Genomic DNA, 23,485 nt, shown 5'->3' on the forward strand with positions numbered 1-23,485 from the left:
CATCTTCTGTGTGGAGAAATTTACATGTTGCTCCTCAACACTTAATTTCGAAGAGAAATGAGATCAGTTCCTAGAATACATGCAGAGCATGCTTTGCTGCATGTATCAAGAACTCCGAAATGAATTTCATCGCTGCTGTACTCGTATTCAGGATTCACAGCCATGACACTGAAAAGCTTGATTGGTGAAGTTTATTTCAAACTATTGTTGCATGCTTACAAACTCAATTACTGAGTTCTCTGAGCGTGTAAAAACTCTCAACACGGCTCAAAATGGAGAAAGTTGAATGGGAGAGAAACAACAGGAGTCCATTTCTGCTTGACTCACCTCCCAATTGGATAACGATTGTCAGCAGAGGATCAACAATCTCTGATACGTGATCAGGAGGGCTGTTCTAACAGTATTATGAAGGCTATTGTTGCCCATGAACATGTTGTCGATCTGCTGGTCCAATGCATTAGAGCATCTACAACGGCAAATGCTAAATGAAAGAGCTAAATAGATAGTATGATATTTTAAATAGTGTAAATATAGTTTTTTTTTTAATGTACTCCAATGATTAATGCTATTTTAACAATTTATTTATATTTTAATATTTTTGATACACTCCTCCTACTTTACTTGTAAATTAATGTAATTAATTTTGATACAATATAATCATATATTTTCTTGCAAAGCTTCTATTTTCAAAGAGAAAGAAAAGGCAATTGTAGATAATTTTGTATTATAATATGCCTGTTTGTATTATGATTTGAAAATTTAGAGATAATTTTTTTTATGTAGTTTAGATTTTATAAATTATTTTTAATTAGTTTTTCTGCATAAATTTTGTATATTTCATATTGATGACTTGCTGAAATTAAACCTAAAAAATATCATAAAAACCTTACAAAACCCGTTTTTAACACAAAAAGCTCTTCAATTAGTCTAAAACCAAAAAATTAAACCAAATAAAAAAAAATCTTTTCAAGCTCTTGTCTATTTTTTCCGACTAAATAAACAATTCAAATCACCTGCATGCAACTCCTCTATATAATACATTTATATAATACAAGCTAATTAATACTAATATCAATTTTTTGTGTTCGGGGAAAGTGCATGACGTGCCCCATCTTCTCTTTTCGAATTTTCCATCAACTTTACTGATATATATATATATATATATATATATATATATATATATATATATATATATATAAAATTAGGATTAAAATATAAATTATTAAGACGTTAGGGGTCAAATAACACACCATCTGAAAATAACACAGTGCAATGGACAACTAAAAAAAAAAAAAGCATGAATAGGGGAAAAAAAGAAAAAAACAGTGCAGGAAAAAAGAAGAAGTGCATGAACAGTAAAGTGAAAAGAAAGAAACCCAGGTAACAGCAATATAGTAACAGTAGCAGCCCACCCACATGGCTTTTGGGCAGCTCAAAAGCCCAGCCACTTAGAATTTAATTCCGAATACATCTAAACTAGAGCAACCAAAAACCCTCCTTCGTCCCATCATCATCGTTTTCCTTACCTCCAGGTAGTAATCATGATTATGCCCTAAAATCCTGTCTTGTCTACCACTAACATGCCCGTCGTAGTCCAAGCTCCCTCCTGCTGCTTTTGGCCTAATCTAAACCCCATTTCGAACCCCACGATTAGACCCATTCCTGCTAATTCCTTTTCCACAACCCCTCTTCTTCATTTCTTGAAAACCAACAATTTTCATAGTCCCAATTTCACCTCAGCAAAGGGCCATCGTTTTTTCAACACTGCTTCTGTAAGGGCAGCAGCTTCTGCTAGAGCTGATTATTATTCCACTTTGAATGTCAGTAGAAATGCCACTTTACAAGAAATCAAAAGCTCCTACAGAAAGCTGGCGCGCAAGGTTTCTTTATATTTGTGTGTGTGTGTGTGTGTGTGTGTGTGTGTGTGTGGATTTCATTTATATTTGATTTTGATATGCTTAGGTATTTTCTTGAAATTTACTCTTATCTGTCATTGGTTTGGTATGTATGTACAGTATCATCCAGACATGAACAAGGGAGCTGGAGCTGAAGACAAGTTTAAAGAAATAAGTGCTGCTTATGAGGTAGCTAACTAAACTTCATTATTGGTCCATGTATGTTTTGTGGGCCCCACCCTGTAGTAGCCTAACTAACATGCCATTTTCGAGTGTAGCATTGATTTGCCTCTCACCTCCATGGTGTTAATGAAGAATTTATGTAGGTCCTATCAGATGATGAGAAAAGATCTTTATATGATCGCTTTGGTGAGGCAGGTTTGCAAGGAGAATTTGATGGCTCTGACAGTGGTTCGCAAGGGGTAAGATCATGGGATCAACTTTATGCATTTCTGCAAATTCTTGCTTGTCATACTAACGTGACTTGAAAAGCAATGTTTTTATTGACTTAACGCTCGGGGATTGCATGCAAATGTGCTGGACCTTGACTAGCTAGTTACTTGTTTGTAATCTTGTCGGTTTCACCATTTTCAGGTGGATCCTTTTGAAATATACAACACCTTCTTTGGTGGTTCAGATGGGTTTTTTGGTGGAAGGGGTGAAGATGGCGGGCTTAACTTCAATTTCAGAAATATGGGAAACCAGGATCTTGATATTCGGTATTGATCCGTCATTCTTCACCATTTGCTATTTAATGCGCCAAAACTGTAGCTTTTATCCTTGATACTTGGATGCATTTGTGTATAGAAAATGGACATTAGACATGAGTGAAGTTTATGATTCACCATCTTGTTAATGAACTTTGAGTTCTCAAAATATCTGTAATCCATGAAAAGATTACCCAGGGTGTGAAGAAGATTTTAACTAACTAATATGTCTTTGAGCTTATTGAGCTTCAGGATAGCTGGATAGGAGAGGGTGAAAGAATATCAAGTTGTTTTTTGGTGTGTGATTGTGACCTTTGATTTAGATGCTGATGTATCAAATTATGGTTAGAAATGCCAATACTAGAACTGTAGCAAAGATGCTTTGCAAACTGGAAAGAAAGTCTGGAAGGTGTAAAAGCAGAGCAATGTAGATTTATCTTATGTAACCTATGTATGGGGTTAACAATTGGAGATTCTATCAGTGTAGAACCCCATTCTACAGGCTTAAAGATGGTTTTATTATCATTATTTGGCTGGATGCATTTATCAGCATGCCCATCTCTCTGACTTTTGCTAGGTGCTAAACTTTGTGCACAGGTGCTGATTTCCTTTTCCCCACTCAAATTCTTAAATTTTCTTTCAATTGAGGCTTTGCTATCCTAGAACTTCTTTTGCACACCCCGTCACGTACTTTTATGGTGCCCCTTGAACCTATAACATATTACTTACAGGAAAAAGGAAATTTAGTTCAAGTCTATCTACCATATGCCAATGAGCAGAGGAAAACTACATAGAGTAAACAACTTAAGAGACCATGTTTAAGGATCATACCCTAGGTACTTTATGATGATAAATTGTGAGAATAATCTTTTTTTTATGATTTGTAATGTCTTATATTGAAGGTATGATCTGTATTTGAGCTTGGAAGAATCAGTTTTTGGAGGACAGCGAGAAATTGAAGTTTCTTTTTTCGAGACATGTGATAGCTGCAGTGGTACTGGTGCTAAATCTAGTAGCTGCATAAAATCATGTGCTGATTGTGGAGGTAGAGGAGGGGTGGTGAAAACTCAAAGAACACCATTTGGAATGATGTCTCAGGTAATTTGACTTGTTATTTGACAACACTTATTTTTTTAAGAGAGAAAAAAAAAGAGAGGGGGGGGGGGGTTCTCAGTGATTGTGTATCTTTTCAGATTTTTATTGTTATCTCTTTATCTTTTGCTCCTTGGGCCAGCATGAAATTTATGACAGCTATTGCCTTCAGTGAAGTGCTGTCTTGTTGCAAAACAAGTATTGAAGTGTTATTTGTTAACCTATTTGTCTCCAAACCAAGTTTCATCTAGTAGACACTAGTACTCTGCAGTAGGAAGCTCTACCGATATGTGTTCCTTTTCTCTTCTTTTATCTCTGAGGCTTTGCTTCATTTAAAGAATTCAGAGCAGGAGATTCAGATTACCTATCTAGTTTTACTGCTGGGAATAAGTCATGTTCATCATTTGACTTTCTAGTTTTCTCACATTTAAATCTATAATCAATTGTCTAGATGTTCTCAAGCTGACATGTTTCTAAACTAATGAATAAGTTGAATGTATTTGCCTCTTTCCTTATCTGACTAATACAAGGAACTACTCAGACGGGTAGGATTTATTAAAAAATTTGTTACTTAAACTTCCTTGACTCATTTATTCCTTTTCAATTCTCTTCCCTTTCTTTGATAATGCTGTATAGATGATACTATACATTTTAGGTATGGGAATGTGAGTCTTTTATCCTTTCATGTGTAAAGGATGGATGACTTGTGCGATTTTCAGGTTTCTACTTGCGCAAAATGCTCTGGTGAAGGCAAGGTGATTACTGACCACTGCCGAAAATGTGGTGGAAATGGTAAAATAAGGTCAAAGCGAAGCATGAAAGTGGTCTTCCCAGCTGGTGTCAATGATGGAGCTACAATGCGAATTCAGGGCGAGGGTAGTTTCAACAAGAAAAGGTATGATTGAATAAAGATATTATGTCCATCAAATATTTTTACTAGTATCATCAGTACATGTGGATAGGTAAAGCTTGGTTTTGTCCCTTTTGGTGCGCTTACATTGCTCTTAAGGCTGGATTACATCTCATTTGGTGCTCTTTCAGCTGCTCCAAAGAAATTGATCAATCAATGCTAAGAATCAGGAAATGCTAAACAAGTGTAATGTAAAATTAATGCATGTTCCCAAAAACTTCACCGTTGACAACTAAACTAGTTTATGTTTGGGATTACAGTGCAAGGGACCATTCTGCTATCCTGATATCAAAAGCCTTAAAGATAAATTTTTGAAACTTTACTGTCAGAGGTTTGAGTTTACTGTTGGGATTTGGGACTACTTGTGTTCCCTCAAACAGAAATCCCAGAAATACATTTGTAAAATTCACCACCTGTTGCGTGGTGATTCCGATATAATAAGTAGTTAACCGTTATCTCTACATGGAGTTGGCTGACTGCAACATAAACCCAATTTTACGTAAGGTATTAGTGGAATACAAAGGCAATTTATACTGCATAGAGTATAATGCCTGCACCAAGGAAGCTTTTTGATGTTGGTATACCGAGGCCCTTGGCTTATCAAAAGCAAAAAGAAAATGGCCAAATGGGTGAGTTATTGAGTCGTGCCTCAAAATGTAAATCCATACATATCACCTCAGCATTTGTAGATTCATATATGAATTTCTCCAATATCCATCTCTCTTTGAGCGTATCTTCCTTTCCATCCACTGTAGGCTGATATTACATTATACTTTCTGGGTTCTCCTGGCTATTTTAAACTGGTAGGTCATCTGTCAAACATTAATATTTGCATATTCAGGTCTTGTTAATACTTTCTGCACGACAAACTTCCTGGTTGTGTCTACAAGTTTGCAGCCACCCTTGTTGGTTTAAATATATTATCTCTTTACATTTTGTTCTTGTCCATATCCCTAATCCCTATACATCCAAGTGCAACCCTTTCCATTGCAATGTAGAATCACAAAATATTTGTAATCGCTATATTTAGATTGATTTGGATGGTTTGGATATATAATGATTGCACTAATTGATGTGCAATGGACAAGGTTAACACTAGGGCATGCACCATATAGGTTATCATTTACATACATATAATGTATTTGCTGAGGTTGCTGAGTTCTTTATGCCAAAAATGAGAATGGGTTCTTTTGTAATATTTGGCATGCTACCTATTAAACTTTTGTTTCTATTGATTTTTCTCTTCATTTATACTGTGTTAGCTGTGGAATGTTTCTTCATTTCATATTATGATGCAAAACGAAGTCTTACATGAAAAAAAAATCTAAAACTGGAAGCATCACTTCATTTGCTTTTGATAGGGGCATTGCTGGTGATCTGTTTATAAGCCTCCATGTCAATGAAAAACAAGGGATTTGGAGAAATGGTCTCAATCTTTACTCAAAGATCAATGTTGATTATACTCGGGCAATTCTGGGGACCGTCTTAAAGGTAATTATAGTTTCTTGTCTTATATTAGATATTTAAAAAAAAAATCCGCTATCTTTTACTCTTTTGTTGGAAGCATTGCTTCTCATTTATTTTTCAGGTGCTAAACTATAGCTTCACAGTTAATAATTTCATGACTTAATGCTTCTGGATGTATAACAAATCAACGTGTCAGAAATTAGTATTCACACTATACTAATTTATCACATGTTCCTTCAACTCTGACAATGGTTATTAATTCACTTATTCTTTCACTGCCCTTGCTCCAATCTTTTGTTTCTGGTTGAACAGCAATGTTCCTAGTTCCATTTTCTTCAATGCCAGAATCTTATGGAGAAATTTTGCCATTTTGAGTCAAGGCTGTTTCATCATTTATAATTTCAGATTCAATTGGGCCTAGTTTAGATTAGAGTATGGTTACTTTGGCTTCTTCATGTTTTCTTATGAGGAATCGTCTTGTGGAAAGTTTTGGAAAGGAAAATGGTTTTTTGAGGGCACCCAGTGTAAAATTTTGAGTTTTGTGATGGCTTCTCCATCAAGCTTTTGGCATAAAATGTAGGGTTGGCTTCTTCATGTTCATGTTGTGCAGTCAAAATTTTCTTCTTGAAGAGTTATTTTCAATCATTTCACCTCATCTACAGTTTTTAATCAAAGTATGACTCGGCTCCATTTGGGAATGCGGTTTCCCTCAAATTTCAATTTGTTTTTTTTTTTTGCTAATTTTTTTTTTATGTTTTCAGATTGTTTTGGTGCTAATCTCAAAAATAATTTTTTAAAAATGAAAAAACGTCATTTTAATGTATTTCTAAACGAAAAACACTTTGAACCACAACCGCTACCACAATCCCAAACAGGCCTTTAGAGCTTAACTCATGACATCATCTAATCCTCAATTCCTGAATACCTGCCATAGAGGCCGGCAATTTTGATGCCAATGTCTGTTGTAGTGATTTTTGGTACTTTAGATATTAGAAATTTCCTTTAGACCTCAAGAAGAAGCCTGGCATTTAAGCTACCAATGTTATAACCATATAAATAACCATTGTTATCATTTATGGAATGCACTATCCATTGTCATCTCTGCTTTTGTTTTTGTATGACTGTTTTACGCTCATTTGAAACAATGGCTAAATAATAATCCACAAACAAAGATTCTCTTCCTGATATTGAATTGTCAGTCTGCCACAAATGCTGTTGGAACTTACAAGATGCAATTTTATTGTATGAAATAATTGTACGATATAGCAATCTTGAACATATCCTGTTCATACTCTTAAAGTAATCTGATTACTTAATCAAACCTGAATTGCTGGACATAGTTCTATGCCATAAAAGTAACTCTAAATCAGATCATTTGACCTGGTATATGTTAACCAAAAAACACGGATTTTTGGTATCATGCAAAATGTGTTTCTTCTTCATGGTTCAGTTCTTGAATACATCTTAGGGGCCTCAGTATGGCCCGTGTTTTTCTTTTCTTTACCTCCTTTTCTGCCTTTCTTCATCATTCAAATGAGGGATGGGGTTGAAATGTGTGCGTTTTTCTAGAATTTTTCTGGAAACATAGAAATGGCTTTTGGATGCCTTAAAGTAAGTTGTTTGACATATGAATCTAAAATAACTTCAGGTTGAGACTGTCGAGGGTTTGAAAGATCTTCAAATTCCTTCCGGGATTCAGCCTGGAGATGCTGTAAAATTGTCACGTTTGGGAGTTCCAGACATCAATAAACCTTCTGTTCGAGGTGATCATCACTTTATTGTGAACATTCTGATCCCCAAAGATATCAGGTCTTAGTCTTCTTTCTACTTTACACTCAAGAGTTTCTTATTCGACATGTGCATTTGTAGTGTTTGTACACGTTATTTAATTTAGTAGGTACTAGGTTGGTGCCCTCGCTATGCTGCGGGTTCACATTATTTTTCCAGTAAAATATTTAGGCGTTGTTAGTGCATATTTATCTTTTACAAAAGAAATCTAATAACTCGGGTTATAGTCCCAACTAAACAAATAAGTTGGCCTTATTTAAATCATATGGGAAAAAAAAAACATTGATAGTAAACGGGAATATATATATATATATATATATATATATATATAAACCAATCAATGAGGATCAAAATAAAAATAAAAAATAATACACTATCAACTTTGATTGAAGGGTAAAATTAAAAATAATAAAATTTTTATAAAAGAGTTAAGGAAAAAAGTAAGAAATCATAAGAATAAGGATCAAATTGAAAATACAAATACATGATAAGAAAACTTGAACATGTAGAATTTTTCAACATGTTTTTTAACATAAAAATCATAAATGCAAATCGAAAAACCTATGCACGCATCCAATTAATAAATCATGAACCATTGTGTAAATAAATGAAAAAAGAGAGACTAAGTAGCGATAAATAAAACATAATTGGAAAAATCAAGAGACTAATGCAGATCAAGATGTTTAATATCATAACACGAGTCATTTACCTAGTTGTGTTTAATGAATTTGTTTATGAAAATTAATTTGTAATAGAGATGAACACATAAAATTTGTTGAATAAAATAAAAGAAAAAAAATTATGCAAGGTTGCATATATTAAAAATATTTAATCTATATAAAATATACAAAAAACAAACTACAGATGAATCATACCAACCTATGCAAAAATTAAACGCACCCAATATAATTAAAAAATAATTGTTATTCAACAAAGGCCTAAAAACTAAAAAAAAAAAAATCATAGAGAAGGGATAGTAATTAAAATATAAATTTTAAAATTATTCAATAAAACACATGTAAAAAAAGCCATTGATATAAAAAAATAAAATCTTTGAAAAAAAGGCAATGAGGCCAGGCGTTACTAGGCCCGATAAGCCAGACCGAGTGCCTGGCCCGATCAAGAACAGGCTCGTGCATGGGCTTTTATTTTTTTTAAGTTTAATAGGGCGGACGATGCTTAATGATGTTCTTTTTTTTACCAAAAAACCCATTTTGAACCCGTTTTTGACCCTAACACCTCGAAAACATTCCATGAACCTTGTTAAACCAATTCATGGCCTCCAAAACGCAAAAACCACCCCAAAACCCGAAACAAAAAATCTTTCTGAGCTCAGATATGTTTTTTTAGGTGTTTTCAGGTAAAAATAACATCTAATCGCAACCCCCCCTCATTATATGGAACTTTTTGATACAAAAATAGACCGGTGGTTGAAATCTTTCCTAATGACAGTTTTCTCTCCAAGCCAGAATCCGGCGACCCCCTCTCTCTCCTCAACCCAAATAAGGACTAAAAAAATGAGAAAAATGAAGTTTGATATCAAAATGTATTTTTTTTTAAATTATAGGAACCGGTCACCTAATAGCTAAAAAATATAGGGGGCGGAAATGAACTTTTGAAACAAATTTCAAAGTCACCACCTATGTTACCTGCATTTTTCACTTCATTCCTCTTTCTTTCAATTCAATCCTCCCTCCCAAAAAATCATTCAATGGATGCTGATTTGGGCTCAATTGTGGAAAGAAAAAGTTTGGGGACTAAAATGATTTTTTTTAAAAAATACACTATTACAATCCACAATGAATTGTGAGAGCATGAACAATGAAAATGGCTACAGTAAATTCCCTATATGTTTTAGTTTTTGTTAATTGACAAAGTATAGTTGTTTAAATAATAGGACTTCTCAGTAGTTGAATAATGAATACTGTCCTGATCATTATGACAATATGATCTGTTGGTATTCACCAGGCCATATGAAAGCTCGAGAGACTCAACGCCTTTTTTTATAATGATTAAGAGGCTACCACTATATCCATAACTTTGTTGGAGGAATTGAAATTACCTCTGATGTGTAAATTGTTTATTATGTCCAACCTTCTCATTATAGAACAGGATTTATCAGTGAGCTATTCTTTGATATTGTGTGAATTGTTTTCGTTTTGAATTCTATACTATCACTTTAAATTAAGAGATAATGTTGATATTTTTTGGATGAATTATTGACATTTTAGATAATTGCTGCCTTGAAGTTGAAATTTCAGCTGCTGTTCAGAATCATTTTTCAACAAACCGTATGTAATTGGTTCAAACTGAAAGCTGTATTTTATATGCAAGAACTTTATGGTTCAACATCTTCTCAAGCCGAACAAAATCAAACAATGGAGGGAACGTCTGCTCTAAATTGCCTTACTTAATAAGTATTGTCGATTCTGACATGAGCTATCTAATTTTCAGTTATGAAACAGTTGGATTGAAGATTATAATTTGATTCAAAAATATGCAAATTATGTCAGGCATTCTCTTTCTAATCGTACAGAAAGATTTAGCTGTCAATTAAGGACACCCATGATTGTTTTTGTTCTTTTTGTTAAAGCATTTAATATCTTAAAGCTTCTTTCAAAAGGGTGTCCTATAAATAGATTAGGTTCTGAATGAATATACTGTTGGGAGAATTGATTGTGGATATTATAGAACCTCTAGGAGTACCATCATATGCAATGCCTGCTTGAATTGGTTGTTTGATTGTGTTGGGAGTTTATGCCATGGTTTCTTTGTTTTCATCTCTTTTGTGTGGTTGCACACTTTTTGTATGAGCTCAATTTGAAGATAATTGCAGTAACAAGGAGCGAGCGCTTGTCGAGGAACTGGCTTCACTCAAGTCTTGCAGCAAGGAACATGCGGTTTCTTCTAACAGCTCTGGTATTGTCTTCTTCTTTTCTTTTCTTTTTGTCAGTTATAGTATTTATTTAAAACCATTTAAGTAGATACTCCAAGGATCTTCATAGTAGTATAATTTCATGCGGAACATGTCAGAATAGTCATCTTATATGTGCGGTTGTCAACTCTTAAGAAACAATTATAGTTTTGGATAAATGGGGAGTGCATGGAGGAATGCAGGAGATAAGCCTAGTACAGGGAGGATATTTTAGGGTAGATTCTTTACTTTTCTTCGGTAAAAATAGAAATTTTGGGGATGCAAAACTTTTGGTAGATGGAAAAAGAAAATGTAGACTCCAAAAAAGAATTCTTATGGAAAATTCATGTCCAGTTGAGTTGACATGTATTGGCACAACCTGAAACATACGTTCATGTGGCTGTGCTCAGCCTAATATGAGCATTGACAAGACCTGGTGTCTACTTGAAATCATAGCACATTTGTAAGCATCCCTTCTTAGAAATCACATCCTCGACCTCCTTTTCAGCTCAACTCTTAAACTTTTTCAGTTTTACCCTTCTAGTCAACATCTCTGACACTTTTTTTTCCCCCCAATAAAATTAAGTATTTGTTGCAAGTAAGAAAATGCCAAAAATATGGGTGGTTACTCAAGAAATTGTACATGTACATAAGATTTGGCATTTACATATACTATCAAAATATATGTAGTCTTGTCCTTGATTCTTGATTTTTTAGATTGAACTAATTTAACACACTCCATATCTGTTAACACTAATGTCATGTCCATAAATCATAGTTTAGTATTTTTCGAATAGACAATATTATGTTGTGTTCAATCCCATCAGGCTTTGTTTGACTGCCACAAAAGCCTTCGTTCTCATTTTCTGTTTTCTTTTTTAGTTCTAACTATGATGATTCATTGTTGCTGATCATAATATCACAAGCAGGTTGGATTATTTTTATTATCTGAGCACAATTTGTTAATGTGATTAACGCTTTTTTGAAGTGGCTCATATTTTGTGTTTGAAGACAAAACAAATCAAATATAAATTTGTTTATATAAAGAGTTTATTTGTACACACTAACATATCTATAGTAAATTGTATCATAGTCATATCTTGATCCATGCTTTGTAGTTTATCAATTTGCTTTGAAGGTGGGAATGTGGTAGAGATTATTCAGATTTGGTACCTTTTCTTACATTTCATATCTGCACATTCAGGCACATTTGAAAGCAACAAGGATCACATTAGAGATCCAAAAGACAATGCTTCAGGTCATAGGGTCAAATGCACTGCATCTCTATGGAACTCAATTAAAGGCTTCTTGGGGTATATTTTTCTGACTTCACATTGCTTTCCTATTCTGCCTGCATAAAGTTGTGTGTGATTAGGAGTGATATCACTTACAATAATGTTTTAATCATAAAGCTGAATCAAAATGCCAACGTAGATAAATAATAAAGCACTAAGATATAAATGAAGGATATATAATACTTCCCTGAATCTCTGTGATCAAAACTCTTGAAAAAGAAAGGGGGCATGGGCTGGAGCATTGCAAGCGACCTAAGCTTGCAGGTGTTAGTCTTGAGATCAGCCAGATTTTGTAAAAAGTTTGAAGGATAAAGGCCCAGATTTTCTTCTTCGAACTCCTCCTGGGGCCATAGTTGCATAATAGCCTTTCTGTGCGTGTCCTCTCTTATACCTATGTTGTTGATTTCAAGTTGCCTTTTTTTTCATTCCGTTCTCTGTCCTATGAAGTCCTTGCTCACCTACACCTACAGTCTATGAATTTTACTTGCACATGTTTCGCTCCAGATCAGGTAGCACTAGAAAATTTAGAAAAGGAAAGGGTGGGCATGGACTGGAGCATTTTAGCATCACATAGGGTGCCATGAATGTTGGTTAAACATGTCTGCCTCAAATTTTGTTCACCTTGTAGATCTAGTTGTTTGGTTTTATTTACATGGCATACATGGAGAACCCATGCCTCCAAATGTGCAATGAAGGGATCTGGACTTGATTGATGTATGAGGAGGATCATGGTTGAAAAAATTCTAAAAAAAAAAAGATTATGGGTGTAAATGCTTGTCGCATTCTAATGAATTGGTGTTGATGTGTTTTTATTTGTGTTTTGCTTGGTTAATTGCAAGGCATCGATATCTTCAATTTCTGGTAACAAAATAAAGTGCATTATGTTAATCAGTGAGTGCTTTCAACCATACCTTTTATGAGTAGCAGTACAAGTAATAAATGAGTCACGGGGCTCGTGTAGTTGTACAGATCAGAGGAACATTTGTGGTGCTTGTTTATCAAAATCTTTAAACTTGTAGGAAACAGATGTTTGTGTAGTAAGCATGTAGTTTTTTTGCCCTCTCTTACGTACTGTCCTCTTAAACTATGAATTTGCAGGCAAAAGCAATCACGGGAAAGGTTTGCCTCTGTCACCATGACCAACACATCACTGTTGTGGAGATCTGGCAAACCGGATTTTTCCATCATGTTGTCTGTAATTACAGTTTCAGTTCTAACTTGTGTTTTAACCTCCATGCGAAAGATACAAAGGAACAATTCCTCGCATATACAGAACATTAGGAAGAAATGATTTTCGGCTGAGGTCAATGTTTTTGAGAAACGTGATATGAGGTGTAGTCTTTGCCCATACCTGTAATAGATGTAATGGGATCGGATGCATTTTATTTATTTCCTGGCATCTTTCCCTTAGATTTATCGTCGTCAAGGGCTGGCATGAAGATTAGATTGTTCTTAGCATGTAGATGCCGCTTTCAATAGCTCAAGCCTATCCGTATATGTATTTTTTCATTGGTTTTACAAGTAACTTCACTGTCTGCCGATTCATCGGAGTTCATCATTCTTGTAATCAAAACTTAGTGTGATAGTGATTCTCATCATTTTTACTTTGAATAATGGATTGATAGCCTCGTGATTTGAGGTCTGGAGCTTGGACTGATCAAGAATGTGTTACTTTTAGCCAGAATTAATGGTACCGATTCATCACCAGGGATCCCTTTCTCTTATGTTTTACTTCTAGCCATCTGTGTCAACGCAAGAGCAGGGCATGGTCACCATTGATGATGTCTATGATTGTCTAAAACAGTGTTTGAAAAGATACCAAACTGGCTATGCCTAGGAGCATCAGAGCATAAAAAATGAATTTCTAGGGCTTTCATATTCAGCAGACCAACTTCAGATAATAACCCAATGTTTTTGTCTCCTATTTCTTTTTCAGTTTATTCGGCCATGTGAGCAATTGAAGACCGAAGCATATGAGCCCGCAAATGGACTGACATTGACACCATTGCTTCAGTATTAAGTTATTGCAACGTTGAAATTTCAACTGAACTTCTAGCTCTGACATTAAAACGCGTTAAGCAATCCGATTCAACTCCTTATAATCCCCTCCATGATTACATTTTGTCTTCCCACCTCAAGATTCATTATCCAATCTTTCCTAGAAAATCCCCATATCACCTCTCGTAGATTTTCCTTCTCACCAAACAGTAACCAATGGCACTGGAATGGGTAGCGGTTGCCTATGCTGCTGGAGCAGAAGCCATGATGCTCCTTCTCTTAACCCTCCCAGGCTTAAACCCCTTACGCAATGGCCTTTTGTCTGTAACTAAAACCCTCCTGAAACCCTTCTTCTCAATATTGCCAATTTGCCTCTTCTTGGTCATGGACATCTACTGGAAATATGAAACGATGCCCTCTTGTAAGACCCTCAATTCCTGCTCTCCATCGGAGAATATGCGCCACCAAAAGTCCACTATTAAGAGCCAACGCAACGCACTTTTGATTGCTGCAGCGTTGGTTTTTTACTGGCTCTTGTATTCTGTAACGAAGCTTATTGATCGAGTTGAGCAGTTGCAGTTTCAGATCAAAAAGTCCACCAAAAATGATTGACACTTTGCCCGAGCACTATCCTTGGAGATTACCTCAAATTTGTGCCTCGAAACAGCATAGCCTTTGACTTTTTGAGAGGATGTATCTCTTTGTAAACGTGATTGATGTTTTTAGGCATCTGGGCTAGTTTGTTTCTTGGCCTTTTTCTTGGCAAATCATGTCACATCGAAAGAGTCTTTTTTTTTTTTTTCAAATGTATTTAGGCTAGATTTTGCAATTATATCGCCTTGTTTACTTGAATGGAGACAGGAAAAGATGGATTTTTATATCTACAGAGGTGGTGGCAATGACTCGTGCAGGTAAAAAATATTCAACAAAACTATATAGGTGGTGCCAGTGGTAAAAGTTTGGGATCAAGAGGTTTGCTTTCTCTGTGGTCTTCAGGTTCGAACCCTGTGGTTGCTTATATGATGGCCACTGAAGGCTTATATGGTCGTTAACTTCAGGGTCCGTGGGATTAGTCGAGGTGCGCGCAAGTTGGCCCGGACACCCACGTTAAACTAAATATATATATATATATATATATATATATATATATATATATATATATATATATATATATATTCAACAAATTCGGATATGGAGTAATTCAACAGATTATGTATTGTGCCTCAAACACATAAACTTGAGATGATTGAATATTCATAGGAATAGTGTTTTCATCACAAATCTTTTAATGTTTTTTTTTTTTTGTTGTTAATAATTGAAACAGCCGTCTTGTTGCATTACTATGTCAGATATTTAAGTGGTTGAATTGCCTCAACGCAACAAATTGGCTTCCAAGATCATTTACTATATTGGAACTCTTTTTTTTCCCCTGAAGAGTTCATTTACATGGTTTGGCTGCAGGTTTTATTGGTTTTTTTTTTTTTTTGGGGGGGGGGGTGTCAAGAAGCAGCTTTTATTGGTGAAAATTAATACCAAAAAATGAGCTTTTCTAATCTTACACTATATATCAAGTTTTCTAGGAGCAAGATGTGGTGTGAGGTGCAAATGTGCGTTTGAACAAGTCATGCATGCCTTGAGAATTTGGGATCACAAGCACTTGCAATGAAAAGCGGATTTTGGGCCAAGCCCAAAATAGCATGATTTTAGCCCAATTAGAATTTCAATAAATTTTATAGATTCCAGATTACATCATTCTCTACCCACCCAGAGAAAGGCCCAATCAAAATTCATTGCCCCCTTCTTCTTCTTTCCTTAAATTCTTATAACAAGCTGCTGTAAGTTCTAATTCTGCATTGCTGCAAAAATTCCTCTTTCTATTAGAACTAATTTTAACTAGTTAATTGTAATGTTTTAGTACATTTAGGGTTTTTTTTTTTAAAAAAAAAGAATGAGGTAATGGTTAACAAATTCCGTTACTTGACAATTATTTTAGACCTAATAAAAAATATATTCATAAAGAATTATTTTGTATTATTATTAAACATGTCCGGGAAGTTAACCTTGAAATCTTTTAATTTGATTTATTGTCAATCCTGAGTTTAAGATTAAACTATTTAGGAGTTGTTCTGACATGACCTAATTAATTTTATTGGTCTAATGATAACCCGATCGATCAATAAAAAAAATCTAAGGATAAAATTAAGAAAAAAATAATAAAATTAACATGAAAAAAAAACTTTGGATCCAATTCTTTACCTAACTCGGATTTAAAATTAAATTATATAAAAGTTGTCTTGATAAGATGCAATTTACTCATCCAATTCAAATGCAATATGATTACTATTAAAAAAAAAAAGTTGGAAGGAAATAAAATTAAGAAAAAAAATAAAAGTAAAAAAAGGACTGATTTTTTTTTAAAAAAGAAAAGTTTAAAAAAGCCTCCACCGTTCATATCCTAGTTTTTTTTTTATGTTGTAGGGTAATCCTCCTTGAAATTAATGCATTCATGCCAAACGTACTCGAACCTTGAATTATATCATATCTTGCATGTGTCGGTCGTATCTGCGGCCAATATTGTTCAACAATAGCGACATCAAATTATTTTGTGAAGTCCAGCACAACCCAGAAAAGACTTTCAACACTGCACACACACACACTTTTCAAACTTTTATGGAGTCTCTTTCGGGCTCCTACGCAACTCATGATTCTGGATTTTTTCTTTCTTTCTTTCTTCTGCGTTCTTCTGATGTGCAAGTTATCTTGTAGCCAGCACTGGTTTTTATGGCTACCTAATGCGTATAGGTAGAGCAGAAGAACAAGGATTTAGCATGCCATACGGGTCAAGTTATCTTGTAGCCAGCAGAACTGGTTTTTATGGCTACCTAATGCGTATAGGTAGAGCAGAGGAACAAGGATTTAGCATGCCATACGGGTCAAGTTATCTTGTAGCCAGCAGAACTGGTTTTTATGGCTACCTAATGCGTATAGGTAGAGCAGAGGAACAAGGATTTAGCATGCCATACGAGTCAATCTCAGGGATGATTCAAGAATATCCTACCTAGGCCTTGCCTAATACCACCGGCAGAAGTTTTATCAATAAACCTAAAACGTACATGCAAAGTTTCTGAACGAAGTCTAAACCACCATAGCTATATAATCCTTTGTTTTCTTGCATTAGATATATCCCATCAACCATCGAAGGAACGAGAGGGTGTAAGATATGACAGTCGGTTGGAGGTTGGCCACTGAATTACGTGCGGTCTCCTTCGTATTTTTGTCTTGTGTTTTTTTTTTATATATATATATAAGAGATTTGGAAAATGGTGTGGGAAAGTGTTTCGGTGCGTAATTATTATGGTTTAAAGTATTTTTTTTCAATAAATTAAAATAATATATTTTTTATTTTTTAAAAATTATTTTTTACATTAACCAATCAAAATAATCTAAAAACATTTTAAATAAAAATAAAATTAGTGAAATTTTTAAAAAATAATAATCGTGTTTTCATATACTCTCACGTCATTAATGCCAAAGCTTGATTTCAGGATGACCTTTGCTTTTCTTTTTACTTTTTTTTTTTTTTCTATTTTTGTGGAGGTTTTTGCACATGAACTTGAACTGCACACGTTAACCATAGAAATCAATCAATTACAAGCGGAGAATTAATTAGTGACCATGAATCTAGCTACTTTTGCATCCTAAATTATCCTCATATTAATGCACTTCTCCAATTTTTTTACATTAAATGTCATTCTTGAAGATGTTTTAAACTTACTTTTATATATATATATATATATATATATATTGTGATGAGATTTCTTTAAATGAGTGATTTTACTAATTAACTAGTGTGGAGTTTTACATATCACTTGACTTCTCTCTTTATCTCAAAGAAGAAGAAGAAAAACCCTAAAAAATCCAGCCTTCATGAAGTAGTTGATGGTTACAGCCAACGCCTTTCACCAGCTACAATCGCTCTCTTTTTTTCTTGATAGTTTTAAATCATATGAGCTTTGGTTTTTTTTTTTTAATTTATAGCGTTTTTTAATCTCTTGTCATTAGGATCTTTTTGCACGTATGAACAGTACAACTCACTCTTACATGGTCAATTCAGATTTAGGAAGTTTAATATATTACTAGAAAAACTATATGTTAAGATTATTAAATACTTTTTGAAATAAAAGTTATGACTATCATAATTTTATTTTATCTAAACATAGTGCAAGAACCCAAAATATATTTTTAAATATGAATAATGAAATTGTTATTTTTCTTCATGTAGAAAAGTGGATTTTATATATGTATCACATAAACTATTAAGCAAGTGGTAAGAAATCATTAATTTCTTTAGCGAATTCAATTTATTTATTTTAAAAAGAAAAGGTACATCCAATATTTAACCTTCACAACTCCTATTGTTGAAACATTAGAGTTTTATAGCATTCATTCACAATATTTCTCATATATAATCCCTTATATATTCTATGTTTTTCATGTGTACTTTGATATGAAATTATTGTGATGCGACTTTATTTTATTTTTCCGATAATTAAAGATATTCACGAATCATATGGTACATGATTAAGAGAATTTGCCCTAAAATAGCCCATCTAAGCATTATTTCTTAGCGTGTGATACAATGAGGTTGGAACCGACAATGGAAACACAACAAGGAGTGGCTTTCCAACCATAATCAGCATGTTACAGCTAATAAAGTGTCTTCGTAATGAGTATGGGGCTGAAACCTAAATTGCATGCCTTTTGAAAAAGTGTCTTAAAAAATCACCCAAAGTGTATATATATTTTATTTGGAGGGTGTTTGTGAATGTAATAACAATTATTTAAAAAAAATTATTTTTAATATCTATACATTAAAATAATTTAAAAATATAAAAACAAATTAATTTTAAGTAAAATCAAAATTTAAAATTCTTTCAACTCTTATTCGAAACACAAAACCAAACAGGGTTTTCTCGTATATATTTTGGATCCCACAATTCCGAATCCAAAGAGAAAATAAAGGGAAATCTTGGATTCCATTCTGGTTGTTTTTTTATTGAGTTTTAGACTTGGAGAAGCTAGGAAACTTTCTCTTGGATTCCAAAGAGAAGATTTTTCTTGTCTCCTCTTGTTCTTTAAAAAGAAATCTCCTTGTATTTATGAGTTTTGAGAGGGAAGAAAACTGGCTTTTAGACGGACCTACATCGATCTGCTAGTGCATGGCCAAACAGCCTGGCCTCTTTAAAATTCTGTCCAGCAATTGATGATGATGATGCCTTGAAAGTATGATTAGTTTTCAAAATTAAAAAAAAAAAATGGGGAAAATCTAAGTGGGCCTAATTATCTCTAACCATGTGATTTGAACATGTCGGGAATATCAGAGAAAAAGGGATTCTCTTTTCTTTCGCAATTTGGGATAGAACATGAGATCAATCACCCGATCTTAGAAACAAATTCTTCCTAATGAACTAAGTAGAGTTAATTCTTTTGGAAATAATATATCCAATTTTTTTCTCATGTCAATTCTCCACCTAGGTTTGGAGATAATTAGATAATTTATCCTATATAAGATCATTACATATCATATTTACTTATAATAAACATTAAATCTTGAGTTATATTATATTATACTATACTATAAACTTAAAAAAAAAAAAAGAGGAAAAATAGAAGTGACAATCACTTTGCATCTAAACTTAGATGCGCGCTTTTTTTCTTTTTCTTTACCATCGAACTTTATTCCTTTATAATTTGAACCTTTGAAGTTATATTAACATGGTTTTTTTATTAGAGTTTCTTTTACTTTCCATACTATTAAATATACGAAGTATCAAAATATATTAAGTGGTTTTTTTTTTCTTATGGCAATTCTCAACCTAAGTTTTGAGATAATTAGATAATTAATCATCACACCTCAACCACTTATAAACATTAATAGCCTATTTGTTGGTTTGTTTATTTATTTTTAAGGTGGCTTTTATGTTTAATTTGAATCGAAAATGGTTTTATAAGTGGGACCCACCAATAAACTAAGATCTAGCTTTAACAAATATCTTTCATCAGTTATTATATTATTCTTTTTAAGGTTCGGGTTGTTTGTTTTTGCTTTTCAAAAATATTTTAAAAAAATAATTTATTTTTTTTTTTTTCAAATTAATAATTTTTTGGTGTTTTCAGATCATTTTAATGTACTAATATCAAAAATATTTTTTTAAAAATAAAAATATATATTATTTTGATGTATTTCCAAACAAAAAACATTAGATACTTCAAATAAAAGGATGAGTGTTTTTTTAGAAGGCCAGAATGTTTTTGTATACATTAGTATTAGATGTAGAGAAGTTCAGAGGAGATTTCAACACTCGGGAGAAAATGTCAGCAAATATTTTAATGAAGTTTTTAGAATAGTATGTTCACTTGTAATAAATGTTATAAAACCAAAAGATCCAGAATTTTTAAATACGTCATGCAAATAAAAAACAATCCAGGATAGTAGCCTTATTTCAAGGTAACGATAATGTACTTTTTAATCAATATAGCTCTGGATTAATTATTTTGCTAATGTTAGAGTTTAAACTCATAACACTAATGGTTCCTGCTTATGATTTTTCATGTAGAATTGTGTAAGAGTTATCAATGGCACACACGTGCGGTATATGTAAATGCAGAAAATCAAATATCATTTATCATCAGAAAAGATATACCGACGCAAAATATAATGGATGCATATAGCTTTGACATGCAATTCAATTTTGTTTGAGATAGATAGAAGGGTAGTGTACACAATACATGGATTGTTTTTAGGCAACAAACATTCCTAATATCAAATTCCTTAAGCCACTCGAAGGTACTAACGATAAAAAAAAATTATGTAATGTTATTTTTTGGTTGAAAAGTTAAAGTTGTTGCAAGTATTGGGAAATAAATAACAAAGTCAAAATATGTTATCTCGGAAAAATACTATTTTGTTAATTCAGAATATCATAATATAAAAATATGGTTTTTTATCTTCATATAAAGACGAGAGATATCATTTATAAGAATTTTATAAGTGAGGACAACCATGAACTGAAGAAAATATTTTCACAAGTCTGGACCATGTCTTATAACTATGTCTTATAACTATGATATACTTATAAATATCTTTAAAAAATTAGGATCAAAATTAAATAAAGGCGGGCATTAAATGCTGTTGTCCGATTTTGGGGGACTCGTAGAAGTATTGTAAATTTTATTACTTATCCCTGTTATGCAGCTGCTGCTGCTGCTGGCATCAATTTGCATGCTCTTGTAAATTAGAATTATATGCATTGACCCACACCTTAGTGATATATTTATCATATCAATTTAGCCTTTAAGCATTGCCCTAGAGACATACAATTATACTTGATACCTTTCCCAATCATAATAAATTGGTTAAAAGATGCTTCTTGAATAGATATATTATTCAATCATTTATCCATGTTACACTACGTTATGTACTAATTGAATCAATTTTTAAAAAGAATTTGAAATAAATATTAAGACAATAATATATTAAATTGAATCGAATTAATCAATGTCAACATGTAAAATCTACGACCTGATACATGAGACCATGACAATTTAATATAAAACAAATCAAAAAAACATATTGAAGCTAAATTCTAAGTTAACTTTGTGTTGAAGAATTATTTAAAAAAAAACAATTAAAACGGATAAGAAAAAAACCCGAGTCAATTCAAGTTAACATGTTAAACCTAGATTACGAGATTGAGATAATTTAATAGAATGTAAATCAAAATAAATTATAAAATTTAATTCTCAATTAATCCATCATTCAAGGATATGAATGAAACACATACCATATTAATGAATAAATAGACCTATAGTGTGATTGTATGTTTTTACAACCCTAATTAGTGCCTGTAAAATTCGGATTAAGTTCTCTTTAATTCCTTATGAAGAGGGATTTAACTAAACTTGGGATCTATTAAGCACACATATAAATGAAAATTGAAAACCAATCAAATAAAAGACGTTGTGATTTTTTATGCTATGGTATTTTATTTAACATCATTACAAAATTATACTAAGAATTGCAAGAAATCAAATAAAAAAAAATTATAGTGACTGAATTTTCTGCAAGTGAATATTAAAAATTCTCAATTTTTCATGCATATGTTCTAGTAAACAAATATTTATATCTCGTAATTATAGAAAATATCCAACACAAAGAAAAGTGTAATTTATTTCTCAACCAAATAAATATATATAAAAAGAGAGATGAAAGTGAAACTTTGGACGATTTTGATGATTCGAAGGGAGGAAATGTGAATAAGAATGGTGGATAAAATGTCAAGATCCATGGGAAGATGCCTCTCATAGTCTGTCATTGCCTCTGTAATTAGGATATTGTTGTTTTAATATTTGTTTTCAAAAGCAGGCATGCTCGTGAGAGTGAGGGAGGACCTGTCTTTATCATGCGTCCCTACCCGCCACTTGCCAAACTAGGGTTTTTCGATTTTATTTTAATTTTTTTTTGCTTTTCAGGTTTTTAAGTTTGATACCCATATATTAAGTTTCTATTATATCTATATTTTATTTATTAACAGTTGAAAAATAAATTTAGATATTTATGCACCATACATTGAGATTTGGATATTTATTACTAAAATAAGAATTTTAGATATTTATTTTTTATTTATCATTTATTAAATAAAAAAAATTTAAATATTTATATTTTATCATTCGAGTTTTAAATATAAAATCTATTACTGAAACACTATTTATGGTTCAATATAAAATCTAATCCAATATATATATAATTGAAGTAGATAATATTTATACCTAATTTATTGAATTAGTCATATAGTAAAATAATCATTCATAAATAACTTATATATTCAATTAATTTAAATCAAATTCAAATTAAATTATTATCCCCAATTAATGCGACAATCATGATGCCCAATCACGCACGCCATGCCTCCATGTACAAGGTAACATGCTCATGCAATAAAACGTCCTTGTCCAATTATAAGGCCCGCCACCAAAATATTGTAGATTCGTACGAATGAAAATGAAGATTTAGAGATTCTTACTCACTAGGTGTTGTTTTATTTATTTATTTATTTTTACATTTGAAGTAAACCATACATCTAATTAATTATGATAATGCCTTTTCTTTTGTACACGTTACGTTATGATTTGAATAAAAAAATTTAAACCTAAAAATAAAATTGTGCTCCAATAAACTATTTATAATTATTATTAAATTTAATCTAAAATGTTAATATTTAATTTTCTCGACCTCACTCCTTGCATAATTTTGGTTTAAAATTAACTATATAAAAGTTATCATTATATAATCTAATTAACTTGATAAATTCAAAAATAACCTGATCAACAAGTAGAAAACATGGTTTGATTTTTTAAAA

At 32.6% G+C, this 23,485-nt stretch overlaps 2 protein-coding genes across 3 annotated transcripts; both read left to right on the plus strand.

Annotated features, from left to right (window-relative positions):
- Window positions 1-1,465: 1,465 nt before the first annotated feature.
- LOC133676148 (uncharacterized) lies at window positions 1,466-13,714 on the plus strand. Of its 2 annotated transcripts, XM_062097751.1 has the most exons (11): window positions 1,467-1,880; window positions 2,016-2,084; window positions 2,222-2,317; window positions 2,490-2,614; window positions 3,505-3,700; window positions 4,414-4,589; window positions 5,966-6,095; window positions 7,720-7,880; window positions 10,696-10,778; window positions 11,978-12,086; window positions 13,167-13,714. In XM_062097751.1, exons 1-11 carry the CDS (start codon window positions 1,581-1,583, stop codon window positions 13,357-13,359), a joined length of 1,638 nt encoding a protein of 545 aa, XP_061953735.1. In that variant the 5' UTR covers window positions 1,467-1,580; the 3' UTR covers window positions 13,360-13,714. The 2 variants fall into 2 exon arrangements, with proteins under 2 accessions (XP_061953736.1, XP_061953735.1); XM_062097752.1 differs by lacking the exon at window positions 11,978-12,086 and having other exon boundaries at window positions 1,466-1,880; window positions 13,167-13,457.
- Window positions 13,715-13,839: 125 nt separating this feature from the next.
- LOC133676149 (uncharacterized) lies at window positions 13,840-14,950 on the plus strand. Its single transcript, XM_062097753.1, has one exon. The coding sequence runs from the start codon at window positions 14,283-14,285 to the stop codon at window positions 14,676-14,678; it is 396 nt and encodes a 131-aa protein (XP_061953737.1). The 5' UTR covers window positions 13,840-14,282; the 3' UTR covers window positions 14,679-14,950.
- The last annotated feature ends 8,535 nt before the right edge of the window (window positions 14,951-23,485 follow it).

This window comes from Populus nigra, chromosome 16 (genome assembly GCF_951802175.1).
Source record: "Populus nigra chromosome 16, ddPopNigr1.1, whole genome shotgun sequence".
In the NCBI taxonomy this organism is placed as follows: domain Eukaryota; kingdom Viridiplantae; phylum Streptophyta; class Magnoliopsida; order Malpighiales; family Salicaceae; genus Populus; species Populus nigra.

Excerpts from the sequence above, each read along its gene's own strand:
- LOC133676148 (XM_062097751.1), top strand. The coding sequence starts at position 1,581 with ATGCCCGTCGTAGTCCAAGCTCCCTCCTGCTGCTTTTGGCCTAATCTA. Across the intron at positions 2,615-3,504 it reads AACCAGGATCTTGATATTCG|GTATGATCTGTATTTGAGCT; the intron begins GTATTGATCCGT and ends CTTATATTGAAG. Across the intron at positions 6,096-7,719 it reads TTCTGGGGACCGTCTTAAAG|GTTGAGACTGTCGAGGGTTT; the intron begins GTAATTATAGTT and ends AAATAACTTCAG.
- LOC133676149 (XM_062097753.1), top strand. The coding sequence starts at position 14,283 with ATGGCACTGGAATGGGTAGCGGTTGCCTATGCTGCTGGAGCAGAAGCC.